Below are 20428 nucleotides of genomic sequence, written 5' to 3' on the forward strand. Positions count from 1 at the left end.
TATTAAAATTCCCGTGCTGAAACACTACATTCCTGTGCACTTATCACAAGGATTCACTCTGTAGTCTCCTGTGAGCTCTAATTGTTACTTTATATTGTCCACAAAGAAAAGTTTCAAAAAATGTATTTTGGGGTGTGGTACAGGGCTCGCTTCCACTGAGGAAAAGCAGAGGCAAGACGTTGGGTCATTTGCATAGCCTAAGAGAACAGCCAAACTGATGATTCGCAGTGCATTCCAGTCACTTCTTACAATGATGACCACTACAGACTTTGAAACTGAAGTGCAGAATTCTCAGTTCCTCAAAACATCTTTAAAATCATGTTTTTCAAATCCAGCAATTGTCATTTACATTAAAATTTTCCTTCTGCACTGGAAGAACTAAGACTAACATACATCAATTGTGTAATGGTTGCAGCTTTACTTTTACAATTTGAACCTCATCCATGATCCAACCAAAGCTGGGTCATTCTGGGATCTCTAAGGGTCTTCTACTTTGCAGTGTACGGCCTTCCAAGTGATTTTTTTCTTTGTTTACTAGTGTAGAGTTCGTAAAACTTAACACAAGAAGTACAAAGTATTCACATGATGCTTTTGTGTGCAACTAATAATTAAGAAGAGTAGAAAAAGTGCAAGCAGTGTCATTCCGGCGTTCTTCGACAGTGTCTGATTCCCAACTGCATTTTTTTCTGCCTTCATAAAAGGGGAATTTTCCCTGGTTGTACCTGCTGGAATGCTCTGCTATGGTCCTGTGCTCTGTACCTCTAAGTGTTTTTGATTTCTTCACTCCTCAAAAACAACTGCCACTTTCAGTCTTAGAGTCTTCATCACTTGTCTTTCTCAACTCTCTTGACAATTCATTCTAAATGCCCATCTCTGAGCAATTCTTCATCAGCCACCAAAATACTACAATCTGTGCTCCAAAATGAATGTACTTCTTTGAACTTCCAATTTGCTAAAGGTTTACAAAGGTTCTGTAAGTATACCAGAGTTCTCCTGTTAGCAGTCCACAAATCCCACATAAAAAAGCTTTTGTTCCTATATTCAAAGTAGAGCAGAGGTACTAGATTAATGATTGCTGCAGATATTGTACGGCATACAGATAAATCTTAATCTGCTTTTGTAATCACCTTAATTTTTTTATTTTATACAGACAAAAATTCATTGAAATAAGAACTTCCTTTTTAATTTCTGCTTTCACAGTAGTAATAATATCTTACTGAATTTGTATGCTCTAGGCAATATACAGTTTAAACTGCAATTAGTACTTTTATAATGCAGTGGGGTATTAATCCAGACTGATGAAGAACAGGTACAACAAAATATTAGTAAATTGCAACGTTGCAATGTATTCCAATATAATTCAGAGCAGGAGTAAAACCTTCATCCCATGAGTGCCTCCAAAATATTCCTACTTTTTCAGAGTGTACGTTCATCTTCCAAAGAGGAGAAAAAGCATATATTTGTGACACAAGCACATAGCATACACATATATAAATATTTATGTGTATAAAAGTCATAAAAAGTATAAAGAACTATTTTAATTTTTTTTTTTAATGTATACATGTGACTGGAAGTGTAGTTCAAGATATGGCATACCTGACCCAACTAAACCAGTAGAATGTATGCCATCTTTATTATGTCAGAAGTGTGAGATAAACATATCATAAAGACTGTCTTAATCCTGCTGTGTTTATGCACAAAGAAATTAAAGCATCATTTTGTCTCTCTTCAGCGTAAATGCATTCAAGTAAACTTCCTAAAAATCCCCAGCTATCACAGAAGAGGACTTTTGTACAGAAAGTGAAGAAATTAAGAATTCTGAAAGAAAGCGATATTAGCAAGCGTGTTTCTGCAAGGTGTTCTTCATTGTAAAATAGATCTCAAAATGGTACATGAGGATCCATTGCTGACTTTATCATCCATTCCATTGAGCATTCCTGGTTCAAATCATTTCAGCGAAGGAAAAAAACCCACAAGCTATTATCCAGACCTAATCTTGCAAACTAAGGTTAGACTTCTGTTAGGGATGGAAATTTTCCTCTTCCACATTGCTTAAGTTACAAGTGAGGACAAATTACAGAACTGCATACTATTATATATTTACTTACATATGTATATCATATGTATATGCCAATATGTATATCATATTTCTTTATGACATGAAAATTAGAACACCTGCTTTTACTATCTAACTCACAAAGGGGAACAAAATAAGTCCCTTTCCTCTAGCTGTGTGGGCTTTTTTCAGCATTTTTTTCGGTTGACATGTTCACTTTTTACTTTCTAGTATCTTCAATTAATATGAAGAGTGATAAGTAGCACATTTCTGAGAAGAAATAAGCTGCAAATTTCATTCTGATGTTTCCCAGGGCTACTCAAATTGTATTGAAAAGACATAATTCATACTTCATTTTTGGAAAAAATCAAGGAAGAGAGCTCACCATCTTCAGGAATGGAGTTGCTGTGTCATAGCTATAAGAACTTTTGTCCTTTAGGATAAGAAGATGAGCAGAGTCAATTATCACTTTCTTCAAGTTCATTATTGAATGGAAGAGCCTGTTAAAACATTTAAAATCTGAGTTAGTTTTCAATTTGTTTTATTCAATGTTGTAACATCAAAATTTAAAAACATTAAAGCACTCAAAAATATGAGTTGCAGAAAAATAAGTAAAATTTTTAACATCAATATAGCATGAAATTAAGAAGAGTTAGTTGCAATGGGTGACCAGCCCGAAAAATGCAGAAACATTCTGAATTATATTCTTGCATACTGAGAGTGAGGTACATCTCCTCCTCTGGTATGCTGTGCTACCAAAGGTGTACCCTCAGAATACCAAATACTTTTTCAAAATGCTAATGTCAGGAAAGATTAGGAAAAACTTTGCAATCTGTATGTTTGATTTTCAGTTTCTATAGTGGAGACAAGCCTGAAACACTGGTCACCAAGTCAAGACTGTGGTTACACAGGATTAAGAGAACAATCAGAAACACAGGATTAGGAGAACAACCAGAAACATGAAAAATATAGACTATAAAAATTACCAAGATGTCCACATATTTCTAAATACAGAGAGCTGGATACTTTTTTTTATAAAGTGAAAAAAGCCTTTATTTTACTCTATCGTAACTATGTGCATTGTGAAGACTTATGATTTAGTAGATTTAAAATATGGAATTTAAAAATACTTGTCATGAAATAGTTTTAAACAAGAAAGAGTATTTTAGATGCATTTAAGACAATTGCTTATTTAATGAACATGCTGTATCATCAGTCTACCATCATCACCTCAATTAATCAAATTTTCTAGTTTCTAACTTTCCAATATGAAATGATTTTCTGAACAAACCCATAATTAAAACGTGTATACACAGACATACATACATCATGCAATGTTCTTAAAAAGAATTCTATGAAGACCCTAGCAGAGTAATTTCTCAATACTCAGAAACACCCCCCAGATTAAACAATAAACAATGACAGACAAGTAGATGATTTTCAACATGAAAAAAATTTCCCACTTTTAAGAAAGGTAGGCTACAGAGGTTGTAGGATTTTCCAAGGAATATATGATTAAATCAGCACATCTTTTATCATTGCTTATGACAGACAAATATAAAAGGTTCTCCTACTTACTGCAGAAAAATTCTGTCATTAAGGAAATCTCAGTAATATGTTTACCTTTTGAAATATCAAAATATTGTTTGAACATCAAATTCTCACTCAGAGGGCCAGAAAATATTTCATAAATTAAGAGCATGTGGAATCAAATCTACTTCTCATGTAGAGCACCTCTGCACTTTCAGTGGAGTATGTTGCTGCATACTGTCTGTATGTCTGAAATAAACAGTTCTAAAAACACAAAAGGAAATTAAGATTTATGTATTTATAATAAATTACCTGGTGCCATAATCCACAACTACCCAATCTTTGGCTGTTCCTGTAATAGCATCATGATGCTGGAAGAGTCCAAGGTTCCTCCTAGCTTCTGTCAGCAATTTATAGTTATCCACAGAAGGAAACACACTCATCTTCTCAGATTTACTGGACTGTACTAAAGCCAAGGAGTAGAGAATTTCAGCTGCCCTGGAATTGCAGAAAATAATCAAGTATTTATACAGGGCTAAAATGTAAAAAGCAATACACATTTGATCTAAAGAAAAAACTCTAAAAAGTCCCATAGGCTCTATAAACCTTGTTCTTGCACATTTTAGCGTATCTTCATGCTGTAGCTTCCTGCAAGACTTCTATGATGGAAAATGGGTATTCAAAATAAAAATATGACAGTGCAAACTGAAATACACACTCATAAACGTGTGAAGTATACAGATCTGGTCTTCAAACCTCACAGTATGCATAGAGTGCCTTACAAAAACTTACAATTCCCATTTCAAGAAACAACTTCTTAATCAAATAAATTTGTTTTAAATGAATATACTTATCTGTACAGTAACAAATATCTATTCTGCCTAGAATTAGATTCCAGCAAACTAAATTCTTTTAAAGGCTTAAGTATCTCATGCACCTGCTCACTACACATTCACCTGAATGGAGAGAACACTGGATTCCAAAAACCTTACATTGAACAAAATGCAAAGCCTATCTCTTCCACATCTGTTGCAAAAGCCTAGCACTAAAATATTACCACTAGATTCTCACTTGCTTTATGAGAATCTAAATTTATTTTACAAAAAATATCCCCATAATTGCCAGTTATTATGGATATTTGACTGACAAAAATGCCTGTATAAATTCTGGGAAAACATCTGTTAACTTTTTTCTTATCTTCTTCTAAAATGTTACAGTTCTATTTTTGAAAGTCTGAAAAGTGTCAGATTATTTTTCAGAATTTATTAGATGTAAATGAACATTTCTCAAGTACTTGAAGCAACAAAGATGACAGAGGTTAATGACACAAAAATCAAAGAAATCACAACATGTTTTCCCTAGGCATGCAAGTAATAAATAACTTCTAGGGATGCAAGCAATAAATTTTTTAAAAAAGGAAAATAAGTTAACTCTCTTATTTGCCCAAGTTGTCAGTGAGGGCATGTGTCCAATTTTAAACTAGATACAACAAAAAAAATTTACAAAGAAACCTTTGTTTTCAGACTATGCATGGTATTAATTGTTAACATGAAAAATTTCTTTATATTCAGTTTTCTCTTCATCTTTATACAACACATAGGTCACAGTTGTATAAAATCTGCAACTACCACATACCCAAGTAAACTGAAAGGTGCACTGTACATGTAACAGCCTCAGCTATTTTCATACTGTCAATATTTCATGAACAAGATGAGACTTTGCTTTTAGATCAGGTACTTGCTCAGCAGCTACATACAAAATCAAGGTGTTAAAAAGTTTTAATTACTATATTTAATTACCAGTGCTAGATTAACCTTAATCACTGCATATTTAAATGTTGCTTAGTGCAAATTTCTACTTCTATGCATCCCTCCTACTTTGTCCGATTGCAGCTTAATTTGAAAGAAAAAATGAAAATATTTTACTTTAAAAAAGGCATCAGATGGTCATTCATCTCACAAATAAACCCTGTCCAAAAGCATTTTACCTCTTTTTTTTAAAAATTGAGTAAGCCACTATGCACTGATGCAACTTAGCTATAAAGAAGAGAACACAATAAATTTTAGTTCCTGAAATAAGGTGAAATTTCCTTCCCCACAACTAATATTAATTAATATTTTCTTTTCGTTTTTATTATTTGGGACGTGTTTTAATACATAAGAACACTGACAGATTAGTGTTTCTCCAGAGATTACTTACCTATACCTTGTTCAGAAGTTAAAGGCAACTGAAATGTTTAAATTAAGGAATCTCTTTAATGGTGTAAAGTTTTAAATACTACAAACAAATTCATATGAAGTTTTCGGCAATCTATGTAATAAAAACCAGAGAAATGACAATTAAGTAACCACACCTAAAAAAATCTTGAAAAAACTATATACTATGATGAACCTGAAGAAAATAAAACCTTTGGTGCATTTTAAGAAACAGAAAGAAAATTAATCAAAACTATGAAAAAACAATTAATTAGATAATTCAGATTATAAGAACATTATCTATCCTGCTTTTCCTGCTGTCTTGTGCATCTTGTCTTCTCCAACAGCATGTTGTTTTCACTGAAAATTAAAGATTCCTGTGATGAATCCTCCACTTTGCCACAGTAAAAACTGGATTCCTTGGAAGAAATAAACCAAGTTCTGCTAGATACAGTTTCTCTTCTGAAAGGTACTCATATCTGCCTCCAGAACACTACTTTTCAAGCTGGCTTGGAAATGCCACCTTCCACACCTCTCTTGCTTGTTCCACTACTGCAGCATCCACTACAGAAAAAAACCCGCAATCCTTAGGGAAGGCTATACATGAAATCCATCTGCCTAGATTTCTTTCTGGAGCTTTATAAAACAGTTAAATCATCCTATGTCTGCTACAAGGGAGAACCGCTTAAATACTCCATTACCAAAATTCAGCAACAACTTTTTTCTTTAAAAAAGATGAAAACAGTTTTCAGAAGAACAGTAATCTCAGATCAGTTGAGACACAATATTCCTGGATATTTCTCAGCTTCCTCTGAGAACCTTTGTAAAATTCATACCTCTGTACTTTTCTCTAAAAAAGTTCACACTATATAGCTGTAATTCCATACTTTGTTTTGATTTTGTGTGTGGCTTTTGCTTTCCTTATTAAACTGCCTTTGTGTTTTGTAGCTTTGACCCTTCCAATTCTCCTCAAGATCCCTACTTGTGGGGAAGTGATCAAGGGGCTGCCTGAGGCTAAACCATCACAAATACTTACACATTCAACTCTACTGTGTGCCAAGAAACATGTTATGAATGTACTAGATGGCAGGAATTACCTTATGTAGGATTCCAAGACTCTGTCCAGGTGTTTATAGAAGGGTCGTGATGTAAAGTACCCACTCCAATAATGATGATCTCTGTCTGCATAGGTGAAGAAGTCTCCACTTAAAATAGGAAAAAGTGAATTGCTGCTCTTTTCATCCAAATTGCTTTCTTTGCGTAAAGCTTCAAAGTAATCAGATAAAGTTCCAAACTGGGCCTGAATGAAAATTAAAATTACTGTAACAAAGTTCTATTTTCATTATGCAGAAAATACAAAGAGAATGTATATGTTTGGTTCATATACATTTCAGAAACACGCCACTCTTCCAGCAGATTTATAGCAGAAAACCTATCCTAAAAAAACTTTAAAGTTCCCCTGCACACTTTTCAAACAAACTGGATAGCATTTCAAAACTCAATACAAGAAGTATTTTCAAAAAGGCATTTCAACTCAGTACAGGAAAGAGATGGATCTGTTGGAGCATGTCCAGAGAAGAGTCACAAAAGTGATCAGAGAAACGCCTTCTTTATGAGGAAAAGCTGAGAGAGGTGTGGTTGTCCAGCCTGGAGAGGAGAAAGCTTGAGGGAGACCTTACTCCAGCCTTTCAGTACAGAAAGGGGCCTTGCAAGAAAGAGGGGGTAGGCTTTTTAGTTGGACTTCTTGTGCTAAAATAAGAGGTAATGGTTTCAAACTAAAAGAGGATAGATTCAGACTAGATATAAAGACAACTTCTAATATGAGGGAGGCAAAACACTCAAGGTACCCACAGAGGTTGTGGATGCCCCATCTCTGGAAAAATTCAAGGCTGGATTGGATGGGATTCTGGGCAATTTGGTCTAGTTGAAGATGTCTCTGTTCATTGCAGGGCAATTGGATGAGACAGCTTTCAAAGTCCCCTCCAACCAAAACCATTCTACAACTCACAAAATATGATTTTTTTAAAAAAATTTGAACAGATGTATAAAATAATATCTAAACATCAACAAACAAGTGAAGAATTGTTTCATGTCTTACAAGTAAGTCTGTAATACACGAGCTTAGCAATACCTCAATATTACCCAAGTAGCTGCCTGGGCCAAGTAAGAAATTTAATGTAATGCAAAAAAACTATAGTTCTCCTAATCCTGTGTTTTCAAAACTAACTCTCTTGTGCTCCAGATCTTGCTTAACCCAAAAGATGACTGCTGATACAAAAAAGAAAACTAGCATTTGCTTTCGAAAGCTGGTTCCTTAAACTCTGTACAAAGAAATTGCATTTAGAGATGTAACATGTGGGAGTAAAAAAAGAAATTAATTATCTTCTGGTCATTTTTAAAAATACTCAGGTATGGTAATAGCAGATCTTTACAGGGTAGGTCAAAAAATGGCATTCTCAATATGCAGGAGTACAACAAAAGAAAGAAAATAAAGGATTGATGTCAATGTTGTTAGTGTTGAGAAATGTTAAAGAAGGCATTGATGGCAAAATGGATTTTGAATGAAAGTAAAAGAAAAAATTAATGGAAGCTGGAACAGGACAGAAGACTGCATTATGTTACCAGAAATATCCTCACCATAAACTATAATGATGACATCAAGTAACTTTGTTTCCTATTGTTATTATTATTTTTAACAACTATATAATTGTAGCATGCTACAATTTACAACACCAAAACCAAGTTTTAGCAAAAATCTTTTAAAAGCAACTTGGAATATAAGGACTATCAGATTTCCACTGTGACAACAAAATCACACTTTTTAATTGTTTCAAAAAACCCAAACACGTCCACTTCAAGGCCATTCAGATCATTCAGGTATTTGTAGGGTGGATACAATATAGTAACTTGCCAATTTAAATGGCAGTAAGGCAGAGAAAGATAAATACTGCCCCTGGAATTGCACCATTAGTAAACCTTGCTTTATCAGGCACTTCTAGGATACTTGGTCTTTTCCCTCACAAAATAAGCAACTACAAGTAGAAAACAAAAGACAAAAACAATGCAACAAGAGAAGACACAAAGATGGTCTCATTTCTGCATTGAATCAGAGGAGTAAAAACCTCACCAGGGAAATCATCAAAGTCAGGTGAATGAAAACAGTGAAATAACCTGGTAGAGTCTTCTGTTGGCATACAAAAAGACTCAACTTAATTTATGTATAATAGATGCAAAGAAGATCTTGAATGGGAGATTGAATTCCTCAAGAGTGAAATAGGTATGTTTTACAGTGATGTACCACATACTTCTAGAGCAGAATAGTGTCTGGCAGGAGAATCTCAATGCTAACAGACACATCCGCTAGATAAACATCACAAAGAGCTGTTTGAAAGAGTAAATCTCTCTTCAGATCAGAAAGGCAAAGGCAGAGTAGGCACTCCCTGGTGTATGCAGTAATATCCCAGGCATCTCAGCACTTCAGGAAGAAATGTGAACTCCTCCTTTATATAATCTAGATTCTTACATGGCATATCCTGTCACTTGCCTGTGTAGTTAAATTCCACTAGGGAAACTGCAGAAGAGTGTGAAAGTTCTCCATATAAGCTCATATTTTCAAGAATAAATGCCATCAGTTTCAAACAAAACAAATAATCAAACCAAACCAGAAAACACAAAAAAACCCCCCCAACAGACAGGCAACAAACAACTAAGAAAGGAAAAAAAAAAACAACAAACACAGAGAGATAAAAACCTAAGTATCTGAATAAAACAGAAAGGAGAAATGCTCTGATGCCACCAGTGTTCCAGTTGATCAAAATTCCCTAGGTATGAAGTGGCAGAACCAGAGGATTTCATATCTATTTGTCTGGGTATTAAAAACCAGAAAAATGGTTGGATGCTTCCATGAGGGAACCAAGGATTAATGTGACTCTAGACGGGCACACCTAACCTCATGAAGTAGACTGCTAGAATCCTTGATAATGGGCTGAGCAGAACCTTTCAAAAGAGGAACTTTCAGAGGTCTGAGGACAGCGCTGGTCCTTGAAGAATTACTTCACAGCTACAGCCATCAGTTTTTGTCCCAGAGACAAAATCATCCAGCCCAGGTTAGTAAGAACTACAGAAAATATGTTGCTGTCAGTATTCAAGGAGTAAGTACCTGTACAGTACGTTCATTTTTTGACAGAAGTAAAGCTTAAGTTTTAAAATATGGGCTTTAGATTTAAAAAATTTGAGGGGTACTCTATCTCCCTCCACTAAGACATTGTGGTCCTTCACCATACATCATGTCACCCACATCCCATAGGAAACATAAAATCCATTTTTCAGATAAGATATAATTCAAATAAATCATTTTTCTTATGCAGAACACAAATTCAGAAGTCAGCAGAAAGTAGTAGCATACTACAGGCACTACTCAAATGCACAATTGGAAGAATCAGGGGATGTCTCAGAAAAGATAAGGAAAAACAGATGCATGCACAAACCATATGAAAGATACCAGACCAGGTTTAAAGAAAAGCCTAAATGTGAAAGCAGGAAAAGTGCTTTTTGTCACTCTCAGGTGACAGTCAAAAAACCCAAGGTTGTGGCCTCCATTTATTAATGTCGTGCAGAAAGATGATGAGAAGTTTTCAGAATACAGAGAACATCTACAGTGCAAGAAGCTCCTAGGGCCATCAGCTTACACAGTAGAGCACATGAATGTGTGTTTTAACTCTCACACATAATTGCTGGTTTGAAGCGGTACCTCCTCTGATGATTGTGTTAGTATATTCAGTCCTTTTGTAGCCAGGTCAGTCTCAGATTTTATTGTATTCAACAATATGTGCCAGCAATGGCAACTCTTATTTTTTTGGTTTGTTTTGGGATGTAAAACCAAGAGGATGCAAATAAAGTAGCAGAATCTTCTTGAACTTCTAGTAAGATAATACAATAGTTTTAAGTAACAAAGCCTATGAGTCTTAAGTAAAAATGGCTGTGAAAACAGGAGCATGAAGAAAACAATTAAACCCACTAGCTATTCTCCAAATTAATCTAGTTTGGAAACTCTCTATAGTTTTCAAGCCGATGCTATTAATAGGAAAGTTTTTATTTTGGGGGGAGAGAAGACTACGTAGTAAAGGTAAAAAAAAAATGTGGGCTACCAAGAGACATCAATTTACTGTTAAATAGCATATAAAGTTTCACATTTGAAAAAACCCCAAACCTAACCACAACTATTTTTTTCTGTGAAAAATCTCAGAACACTAGGAAATACTGTCTTCTCTACAAGCCAGAATACGTGTTGCAGTTACCTTAACGTGCCACTCAGGACGAGAATTCATATAATCAAACAGCTTCTGATAATTCTGGTACTGTTGATCCCATTCTGAGCTCTCAGTATAGCGGAAATCATCCCCAAGTGGAGCTAGCAGAACTTTTGTACGGAAAAGCTTTGACTTCTTCCTGTATTGATCTAATATAATCCAAGCCCTTGAGGAGAGAAAAAAAGAAGAGTAATTTAGAAGACAGAGGGAAAAAAGTCAGCATTTGGCAAGACAACAGCAAGTTGTACATTAGGATGACCCTAAACAAGATATACAAAACTCTGTTATCTCACTTTGTAACAAAAAGCTGGATGCAATTCCCCCACTGGGACACCATATTCAACCTATTATTGCTGCAAACACCATACTAATTAAATCCTTCAATAAGCTTATCAAGCTTCATCTCAAGCAGCCTGGATCAATCTGTGCCTGTGCCAAAACTAACCTACCGTCCAAATTCTGTTTACCTGCTTTATATTTAGATAACAATCCTAATCCTCTCCAACACCTATTTACAATATTGAGCAAGCTCTTCTCATCCCCTCTGGCACCTTCTTTTGATACTTCGCTTCATATCTTCATGTCCTTGGCAGAAAAACTGCCCACAAATTAATCTCTGAGGAACTCCAGACTTGCAAATATAAAGAAGAATTCAGGAGGAAGTTTGCTGCTAAAAATCACAGTTCTCCCTTCAGCCAGCTTCTTACATATCTTAGAGCCATCCTTCTAGAATCCTTTGAGTCCTGAAAAACTAAATCCACTGCTTTTATGCCTTTGGCCTTAAAATAAATCTAAACAACCCAGAAACAAAATACTCACACATGCACAAACAGAAAAAATGCAAAATTATACTTTGGCACCTATTAATTCTAGGATGGGTAAACTATCAGTTCCAGCAATACATTAACAATCATAAGTCTAATATCTAGGTTAATGAAAACGTCCATTTTCAACCCTCCCCCTCTAAGTCACAATTATTATCAGCATATTCAGATCCTGATACCCTCTAATTAAAATTATGTAAATAATTCTCAAAATATAAACCGTAGTAACATATTTAAGAAAACAGAAATACATATTTCAAGGCTTTAAAGACAAAATAGCAGGAAATTCAGATTCTAATGAAGTTCTTTTATTTCTTCATGTCTTTACAATAGATGATGCAGCAAAATCACCTCTCAACTCATACTCTTGAAGAATTGCTATATAATTATTTATGCAGAAATTCCAGTCCAATATATTTGAAAACCCTATTTCTTTGAATAGCATGTCAGGGCTTACTTATTTATCTGATTGCAGAAGCACTGTATAAACACAAGGTCCGACTGTATTCTAGAGGGAGATAGGGGCCACAATATCAACTTAGGCTAAGGAGCTACAGAGTTCTAATGAGACTAGAATTTACCCAACTAGTGACTTCCCCCCGTTCCCTGTCTATTAGTGGATTTATAGTTCAGATTTCCAGTCAATACTTTCCATGAGTTTCAACAGGTTGCAAGATTTAAACACAAAAGGTTCCTCACCACACAGCCACCATAACAACTGGCAAAACACATGACCAGGCAATGCTTCCTTCTAAGGAGCCAGCCTAACTCAAATTTTCCACATATAGGTTATGGTTGAAAACATACTTTAGTGTTGAGTCTCTTGAAAAATACAGGTTATATTTAACAGGGTATTTGACTCTGACATCTCTCTTCAAAGTCTTCCTCTGGTTTCTTTCCAAATATCCTCCAAAATTCATCAGTACTGCTGCTCCTCCTTTCTTAAAGTACTGATAACTGTGGGATTATTACATGTTTTTAAGGGGATAACAAGATCTTCCTCCATTGCAAACTACTTTAATTGCAAAAACACTGAAGAACATCAATTCAGGTACATCCATCTAAGTTTCTCTCAAATAACTTCCTGAATCATTAATTCATACAGGAGTGTGTAAGTGCCAGCAGAAAGGCTCCAGAGCACAGTGAAGACAAGAAAATACCTCTGGAGAAAAAAAGATTCCACTGAGTCTCACCATTTTTTCCCTTTATTGTTCCCCAGTGAAATAGAAGTAGATACATTTTGATATATTTATCCTGCCTACCTGAATGAAAATCTGAAAACCACTCAGGAGATCAGCCATGATAAACTTTTTGTTTTCAAGCTTTCAGATTATCACTGAATGCTTGAGACCTTTCACAAATATAGAAAATCTTTTTGTCCTACAAGTTCTTTTAACACAAAACCTCAACTATTTGAGTAAGTACCAAACCAATAAACATGGCTGATTTTGACCCTTCCTATCTTAAAGGAAGAAGAGCAACAGCCACCTGAGGCAGGCAATCACAAATATTAAGTACCACATGACCATACAATGTGACCATTAAGATAAAAAAGATGAAGGGCAAACTGGGCTTTTGAACAGTAGCTGGTGAAGAGGAAATTTCATTCTCTACTTCTTCTCTGAAGTACGTAACTTGCAATAAAATAACCCACAAAAAAACCACAACAGCTGCTTTTTCTTCCTAGTGTGAAAAACTCCACACTTCAGCATTCAAACATATGGATAAAGATGCAGCTGCAAATCAGGGCAAGTGCAATAGTAGTTTTTATAACCTAAACTGTTATGAAGTATTATTAAACATGTACAGGTTTTCAATTAGGTTGCTCCTTCATTCCTTCTTACCAGGTCACAACTTAAGTGGCAAGGAAATGAAAAATCAAACAACTACTAGCCTGAAGTTTTCAACTCAGTATCTCTTTAATATAAAGGTAAGGCCATAACGGTATTGAAATCAAAAGCAACAGTCCCAGCTGAGTATTCAAGATCTGAGTTTTAATAATTTTGTTGTAGCTTTGGCATTGAAAAAAGGTCAGTGATCTAAATCCAGTCTCTATTTTAATCAACATTTTTCAAATCCATGAATGTCCTGTATTTTTCTAGTCTTAAAGCAATCAGAGATAAGAGGCAGATTAATTACTGTGCTGCAAACCTATAACCTTGGGAAACTTATGATGTAAAGATAGATTTTTCAATTCTGGAACTCATACATCTCATCATAAGAACGGTAAAACATGTTATTACAGAGGTCAGATCAATAATGTTTTTGGTTTTCTACAATATTCCAACTTTTTAAAAAAATACACATAATGTTTTAGCATTCTCCATCAAAACATTACTTCCTGTGTTTTAGTGGGTTTATTTGAAACTAGACACTAAAAGTGTGGTAAATAATCCAGGCTTCCAACTCAAAGACCATATGTTAGTTTTACTTTTCCCATAGGTATAATACAGCATACTGATGTTTCAACTTCCTGTTAGACACCAAAACTGCTTTCATCTAAATAAAATTGATGCAAAATATTAAGTTTCAGGGACCTACTGAGACACTAATCACTTCGACTTGATCATATGTTCACTACATCCCTGCCCTATTTATCTTATTCTTTAATATCCTTTGACATGTGAAAACACGTATCTTTCACAATATCTAATTTAGATTGTTATGCAAAGGTTGCATCTAGGAAGTGCAGGGATTAAGAATAATTTTAAATCAAGATTCTTCAAAAGACTACTTCAAGCAGACACTCCAAATTATATTTATAGCCTCTATGTTTCTCGTATTTGTTAAAGCAAGCTGTTGCTCTTCTGCAAATATTTGTCTCAGCCAATTGAGATATATAGTCAAGATTTTTCTTTCTTACAACTTTGATTTAATGACATAGGAATTTTCCTTCACAAAGGCACTGGGTGTCCCACAATTTTTCTACTTTTCTCCTGTCACTATCATCTTTCTTTTCTCTACTTTACTAAAGCCCCCTTTTCGCTATCAATATTCCAATTTTTATCTCTAAATACAGCAGTTGTAACGTAATTTTGGTTTTATTTTCAGTAATATTTTGCGACTGAATTTTGTTTAAATGAGGCTTTCATGATGCATGTCAGAATTTTTACTCAGAAAAAAAGTGATGCATACTTGACATGTAGACAAGCAGTGCATCATCATCACTGTAAAACTTCAGCATCAAGGATCAAGAAGTCACCCTGCTCTCCTTAATACATTTGTTATGCTCAGCAATTTGCACAAATGCTAAACACCTCAACTTTTAATTCTGGAAACCTGGTATAGTGCAAAGCCTGAAAATAGCAACAGGACCATGGAATACAACCAATCTCTGGAAAAACCTTTGGCAGTTTAACTTATTACCCTTTCTTTTGGTTTTTGGGGGGTTTTTTTTCTTTTTTCCTTCCTTTACTCTCCCTCCCCAACGCCCCACCTCCACCCCCTACCCCTGTCATGCCAAAATTGAGAAGCAGTGTTGTAAAGTGTAAATTTGATTCTTAACTGTGGCAAAACAACTCAGTGTTTCTATTTGAAAACTAAAACTGAAGTTAATAGGAATTTCCACCCTGCGCACAAAGAAACAAGAATTTTCACCCTGGGCACAAAGAAACAGGAATCAGATTAACTTAAGGTTTACACTTCAGTAAACTTAGGCCACAGATTGCCAAGTTTTTCAAGGATATACTACAGGAAATATCCCACTGTTTGTAGTTACAGCACACTACAGCACATCGTGCTGCCCCTGAAGTGTTCCACTTGCAGGGGACAGACCACTGCTCATTAAATTCGCAAAAACCAGAGTAAACTAGTATTTAGTTTCATTCCTCATTCAAAGCAGATGACTGTGTTCTGTCATTCAGAGATTAACTCATGTATCAGGAAGAGAAAATTTTAAAAAATGCCACTTCCTTAACTATAACTTTTCCTCTAATTTCACCAACAATTATGTTCCTAACTAAGAAGCAAACACTAGGTCATGTAACAGGTATTGTTTACCCACTACAAGCTTATTCTAAAATCTTGTACTGGTTCTGGTTGGGGTAGAGTCACAGCAGCCAGTATGTGGTGTGATCTGGATTTGCTCTGATGACAGGGTTGACAACAGAGAGATGACTTTTTTTTTTTCTGAGCAGGGCTTGCACAGACCCAATGCCTCTCCTGCATATCAACCCATGAGTTTTCTCATTTTACTCTTCTGATTCTCTTCCCCACCCCACCATGGCAGCAGTGAGCTTAGTGGAGCTGAGCTGCTAAATCCACCAAGCTATGCCAGATGTCATTTTTGACCAGCATAATTGCTTTTTTTTTTTGAGGTTATTCCCTTGAGGGAATATGTAAAAATGGTACCTGTGTTGAACATTTCCAGCATGAATAGCTTCTGGTGGGACTCTCCAAGGGCAACTTACTCTTCCCCCAGGAAGCCGTTTGAAATCAAACTGGCAGCAGATCTTTGGATCCGGGCCACAAGTATGAGGAATGTCGTAGCTATAGAAAGGCATCATATGACAAAGAATATCTGTACTGGATCCCACATCTGGAATTAAACAGAGCAAAACTTTAAAATAAACCCTCTCATATTTGCCAAAAGTAAATAACTTCCACATTCGCAGTCCAAGGACTGTACTGGAAAGATACCACATCGAGACAATTTCCTATTTTGAATACCCTTACTTTGAGACTATTTTTGTATGTACCTTATACATATAAAGAGGGTAAAAACAGAACTACAACCAAGATTGGAATGTTCTAGTGAAGCACCTCCTGATTAGGAAAGACAGGACAAATGTTAGGTGTGTTTTACCCAGATAAAACTTGTGATCTTCAGAATTTTAGAAGTAATAAAACATACCTTTTATACTTTGATTGGATTAAAACAACAATTTTTAAAAACCAAACATCAGAACAATACAAAGAAAAAACCAAACCAAAAGCCAGTCACCCTGCTGCCACTGCCTCATTAGCACAATATTTGAATTAGTTGAAATGTTCATCCTCCTACACTTTATTTCCACATAGTAGGAAATAAAGGAGTAGGGTGAAGAAAAAAAGTAAAAAAAAGTCAAAGAATTTTTTCACCTCTTTTCTTAGGTATATTTGCAAGGAATACAAGAGAATGAAAAAAAAAAAAAAAAAGAGAAATTAAAAGCAAAAATAAAAGTGAAAAGAAAGAAAAATCAGAAGAACAATAGCAATATTATTGGTTTTATGTTTAGTGCCTTTCCAAACTCAAATATTCTCATTTCCTATTTGGTTATTCAAAGAGGAAAAAAAAAAGAAAAAAATCTCCTAAATTTAAGCTAGACGAAAGGCACTTTTTAAACAGAATTGCAGGTTTAAATTTACTGGTCCAGACAAACTCTGCTAAATCTCTTCTGGAAATATTTCCACAGTACTTATTTAAGTTCTCTTCATATTTTACCTGTGTAAATAACAAAATAAATTGACATACAGAAAGAACACATACCCCAGTTCTGTCTCCAAAAAAATTCTAATGTCTTTTGCGTTGCAAAATGTTTTTTAACTGAATAATGAACTCTCTGTATAAGCATATTGGAAAATCCTGCGTTCTTCAGAAGGTAGGCCATTGTTGGTGAATGCCCAAATGGATCAACTGCCCATCCAGACTTTGGTTTTACTCCTGCTGACAAAAGAAAAAAATAAAAAGGAAAGAAAGTTCTTTTTTCACTCAAAGAAAGACATTCCAATAATTCAAATGAGAGTACTACAGATAACATTTCCAAGATGATACACTGAGTTAAACCTCCTGCAGAACCACGGAATTAAAAACCAGAATTAAACAGTTAAACAAACAAACAAACAAAAACCAAATATCTTATAAGTAAGGCATGCTAAAAAAACCCCCAACTTTAAAATAGTACTCCTTGTCGCTACTGTTTCAAATTTGCATCAAACACGTTGCTACTCTGTTTCAAATTTGCATCAAACATCTTTAATTGGAATCATTAATTAATATACATCCTCTTTCATTTAAAGTAGTTTACAGATGTTAAAATTAAAAAAGAAAATTTTAAGAAAGTGAATGGATGTGGATGGATAAATGTGGTAGCTTGGTGAAATTTCACTGTTATTTAAATAATGTTAATTTTTTGGCTTCAGCTCTAATTTTTTTTTTAATTTATAAATTTGTTTATCAATAGAATCATGTTGATTAATACTCTCTTTTCACTGAACTTCATCCTAGTAAATAAAAAAGCTACATCTAACCCTTGTTTAATTCATCAACATGGTCCCTTTGGCACTTTTTATTGTCTTTCCAAAAAAACCACAGTAAAGAATGCATTACTCTTTTATTAGGTCCTCCCATCCCCCTAAAAATTATGTCAAGCTGTGTTTATGGAAATTCCAATCTAAGAAAAACAGTGAAACAGCTTTCCAAAGTAATTTCAGTTAAGTGGATGAAAAAAATGTCAATTTATTATTAAAACATTGTACAAATGTTTTCTATATAAAAAAGTTTCTGTCTTCTTATGGAACTAGACAAAAGAACATCCCAAAGCCAGCACAACAGTTCAGCCAATATAACTGCCGTCAGAAATTCCTCAATTCTACCATTACTATGGGCTTAGGCTTTATAGCTACTACTACTACTGCTGCTGCTGCTGCTGCTGCATATAATTTTTTTTGAGAGCCTTACAGAACAAAAGCTAATGAACACAGAGCAGGCAGAATAGATCCAAACACATAAAAGCAGTATCAATTTTTAAGTAATTTAAAGAATTTTGTCATGATTTTCAAAAGACAGAAATTAAAGACTGTTTAGACCAGACATGGGATGAAAATTCAGCATGATCTAGTGTTAATATTTGGTTATGCCATTATAATATGTATGTCTTACATTGATCAAGACAAAAGGCTGTGACATAAAACTGTTCAAATACACTTTGTCCAGAAACTTTTATCTGCAAACAGGCATGGCTAATACCAGACTTGATCCTAAAGCTTGCTGGAAGTGGTCTGATTTAATGTTTCAGGAAAGCTGAGTAAAAAGAACCTTCTAAGCACTTAGAAATAAAAATATAAAAAGCATTTTCTTATTGACTTCCTGTATTAACATAGTTAAATTTTAGATTAATGTACATACCAAGGTTCTTTTCTAGCCACTGATGTCCTTCAATCAGTTGGTCAATTACAGCAAAATAATGAGAAGAAGCTTCATCAGCCATGACCCAACCTCCTGTTACTATTTCAAACTGTCCATCTTTTATTAACCTGAAAAATACATAAATCATACTCAGAATCTTCCATATGTAAACACACTCTTAAAATCAATTTCTGTATATCAACAGGCATTTGCTAGCAATGTGATTCCAAAATTGAAATTGTCGGTGCTACTTCTGTCACTGGACTATATTTCTTTAATCAAACAGAGAAAAAATGAACTGTTGAACAGTTCATTTAAGGATTTAAGGTCCTTGTGCAATGAAAACTAGTTCTACTATTTGTGCCATATTAGATAATTTTAAAAATCAGACAAAAGGCTGTTTCCAGCATAGATTACAAAAATAAAATATATGTGCCACAGAGCTGAAGGCCAACTGAGGAAGATGCTTAGAAACTGCACATTTCAAGCACTGCTAGAATCTCCCCATCTTTGATCTAATATTCTTTTTAGAGTTTTTAGTGAGCCGATAGATCTTGGAAGTTTATTGTTTCTATAAAGGCTTCAGAACATCTCACTCATTAAAATGCCTTCTTGAAACAGGTCACAGGATGACCCAGTCTCCCTACTGTCAGTGAACATAAAGATTGCACACCCAGCATTAGGTTGTTCCTACAGTTTCAGCACTTATATTGTTCACCAGTGTAGAAGTGTTTAATGAATTCAAGAAAAAGCACAGTAAACTTATCAAAACTTAGTCCCATCACAGATGATACTCATAAGAGTAATGAAAACCATGCAACAAAAATAATCTCAAGTGCAGCTCAACCAATATTTGACTCCTCTGAAGACACAGTTCACTAGTGACTATCATTTACTGTTTACTGTGTTCCAAGGGATATCTTTTAATGTCAAAAAAATGCACAGCTGTGCTATAATCCTCACCCACTGCACATAAAAATTTTAGTAAGTAGGTCTTTTACCTGGATCACAAGGTTTCCATCTTTACCTAACATCTGCAGCTGTGAAGATCTCACTGACCTAATGCATACTGCAACACATGCATCTCAAAGAGGGGCATGAGAAGGAAGCCATCACAAGCATGAGCTAAGAACTGTCAGATCTGTCTTAAAGCCAAGTAAACAGAAGAAAAAAAATCCCCACTTTTTGAAAGTTCCAAACTAGATCTATATTGCAAGTTTATCCAAGTAGCCTGCTTCCTTGTCTCAATGCCTAGGCAAACCTTTTACTTCCACATTCCATTTTGACTTGTGATTTTAAAAATTACTAAGAGCAAGGGTGTAGAGTACGTTCTACTTTACCATTAAAGCAGTTGTATGTTTATAAAAACCCTTTTTACTTAAACACAAAAGACACTTACAAATTTTTAT

At 34.8% G+C, this 20428-nt stretch overlaps 1 protein-coding gene across 2 annotated transcripts in view; it reads right to left on the reverse strand.

Moving 5' to 3' along the window:
- Positions 1-20428, reverse strand: part of MAN2A1 (mannosidase alpha class 2A member 1) — a 112839-nt gene that overhangs the window by 56493 nt on the left and 35918 nt on the right. Inside the window, exons 5-11 of one of the 2 annotated variants that reach the window (XM_066181836.1) lie at positions 19020-19147; positions 17382-17555; positions 16265-16451; positions 11079-11256; positions 6879-7081; positions 3899-4084; positions 2442-2556 (exon numbers count right to left, since the gene is read on the reverse strand). In XM_066181836.1, the coding sequence (XP_066037933.1) occupies positions 2442-2556; positions 3899-4084; positions 6879-7081; positions 11079-11256; positions 16265-16451; positions 17382-17555; positions 19020-19147 (1171 nt within the window). Of the gene's footprint in view, positions 1-2441; positions 2557-3898; positions 4085-6878; positions 7082-11078; positions 11257-16264; positions 16452-17381; positions 17559-19019; positions 19148-20428 lie in introns of both variants that reach the window. The other variant, XM_066181835.1, reaches the window with a different exon arrangement.

The sequence above is a fragment of the Chamaea fasciata genome, unplaced genomic scaffold (genome assembly GCF_029207755.1).
Source record: "Chamaea fasciata isolate MVZ Bird 193981 ecotype frontalis unplaced genomic scaffold, bChaFas1.0.hap1 SCAF_4, whole genome shotgun sequence".
In the NCBI taxonomy this organism is placed as follows: Eukaryota; Metazoa; Chordata; class Aves; order Passeriformes; family Sylviidae; genus Chamaea; species Chamaea fasciata.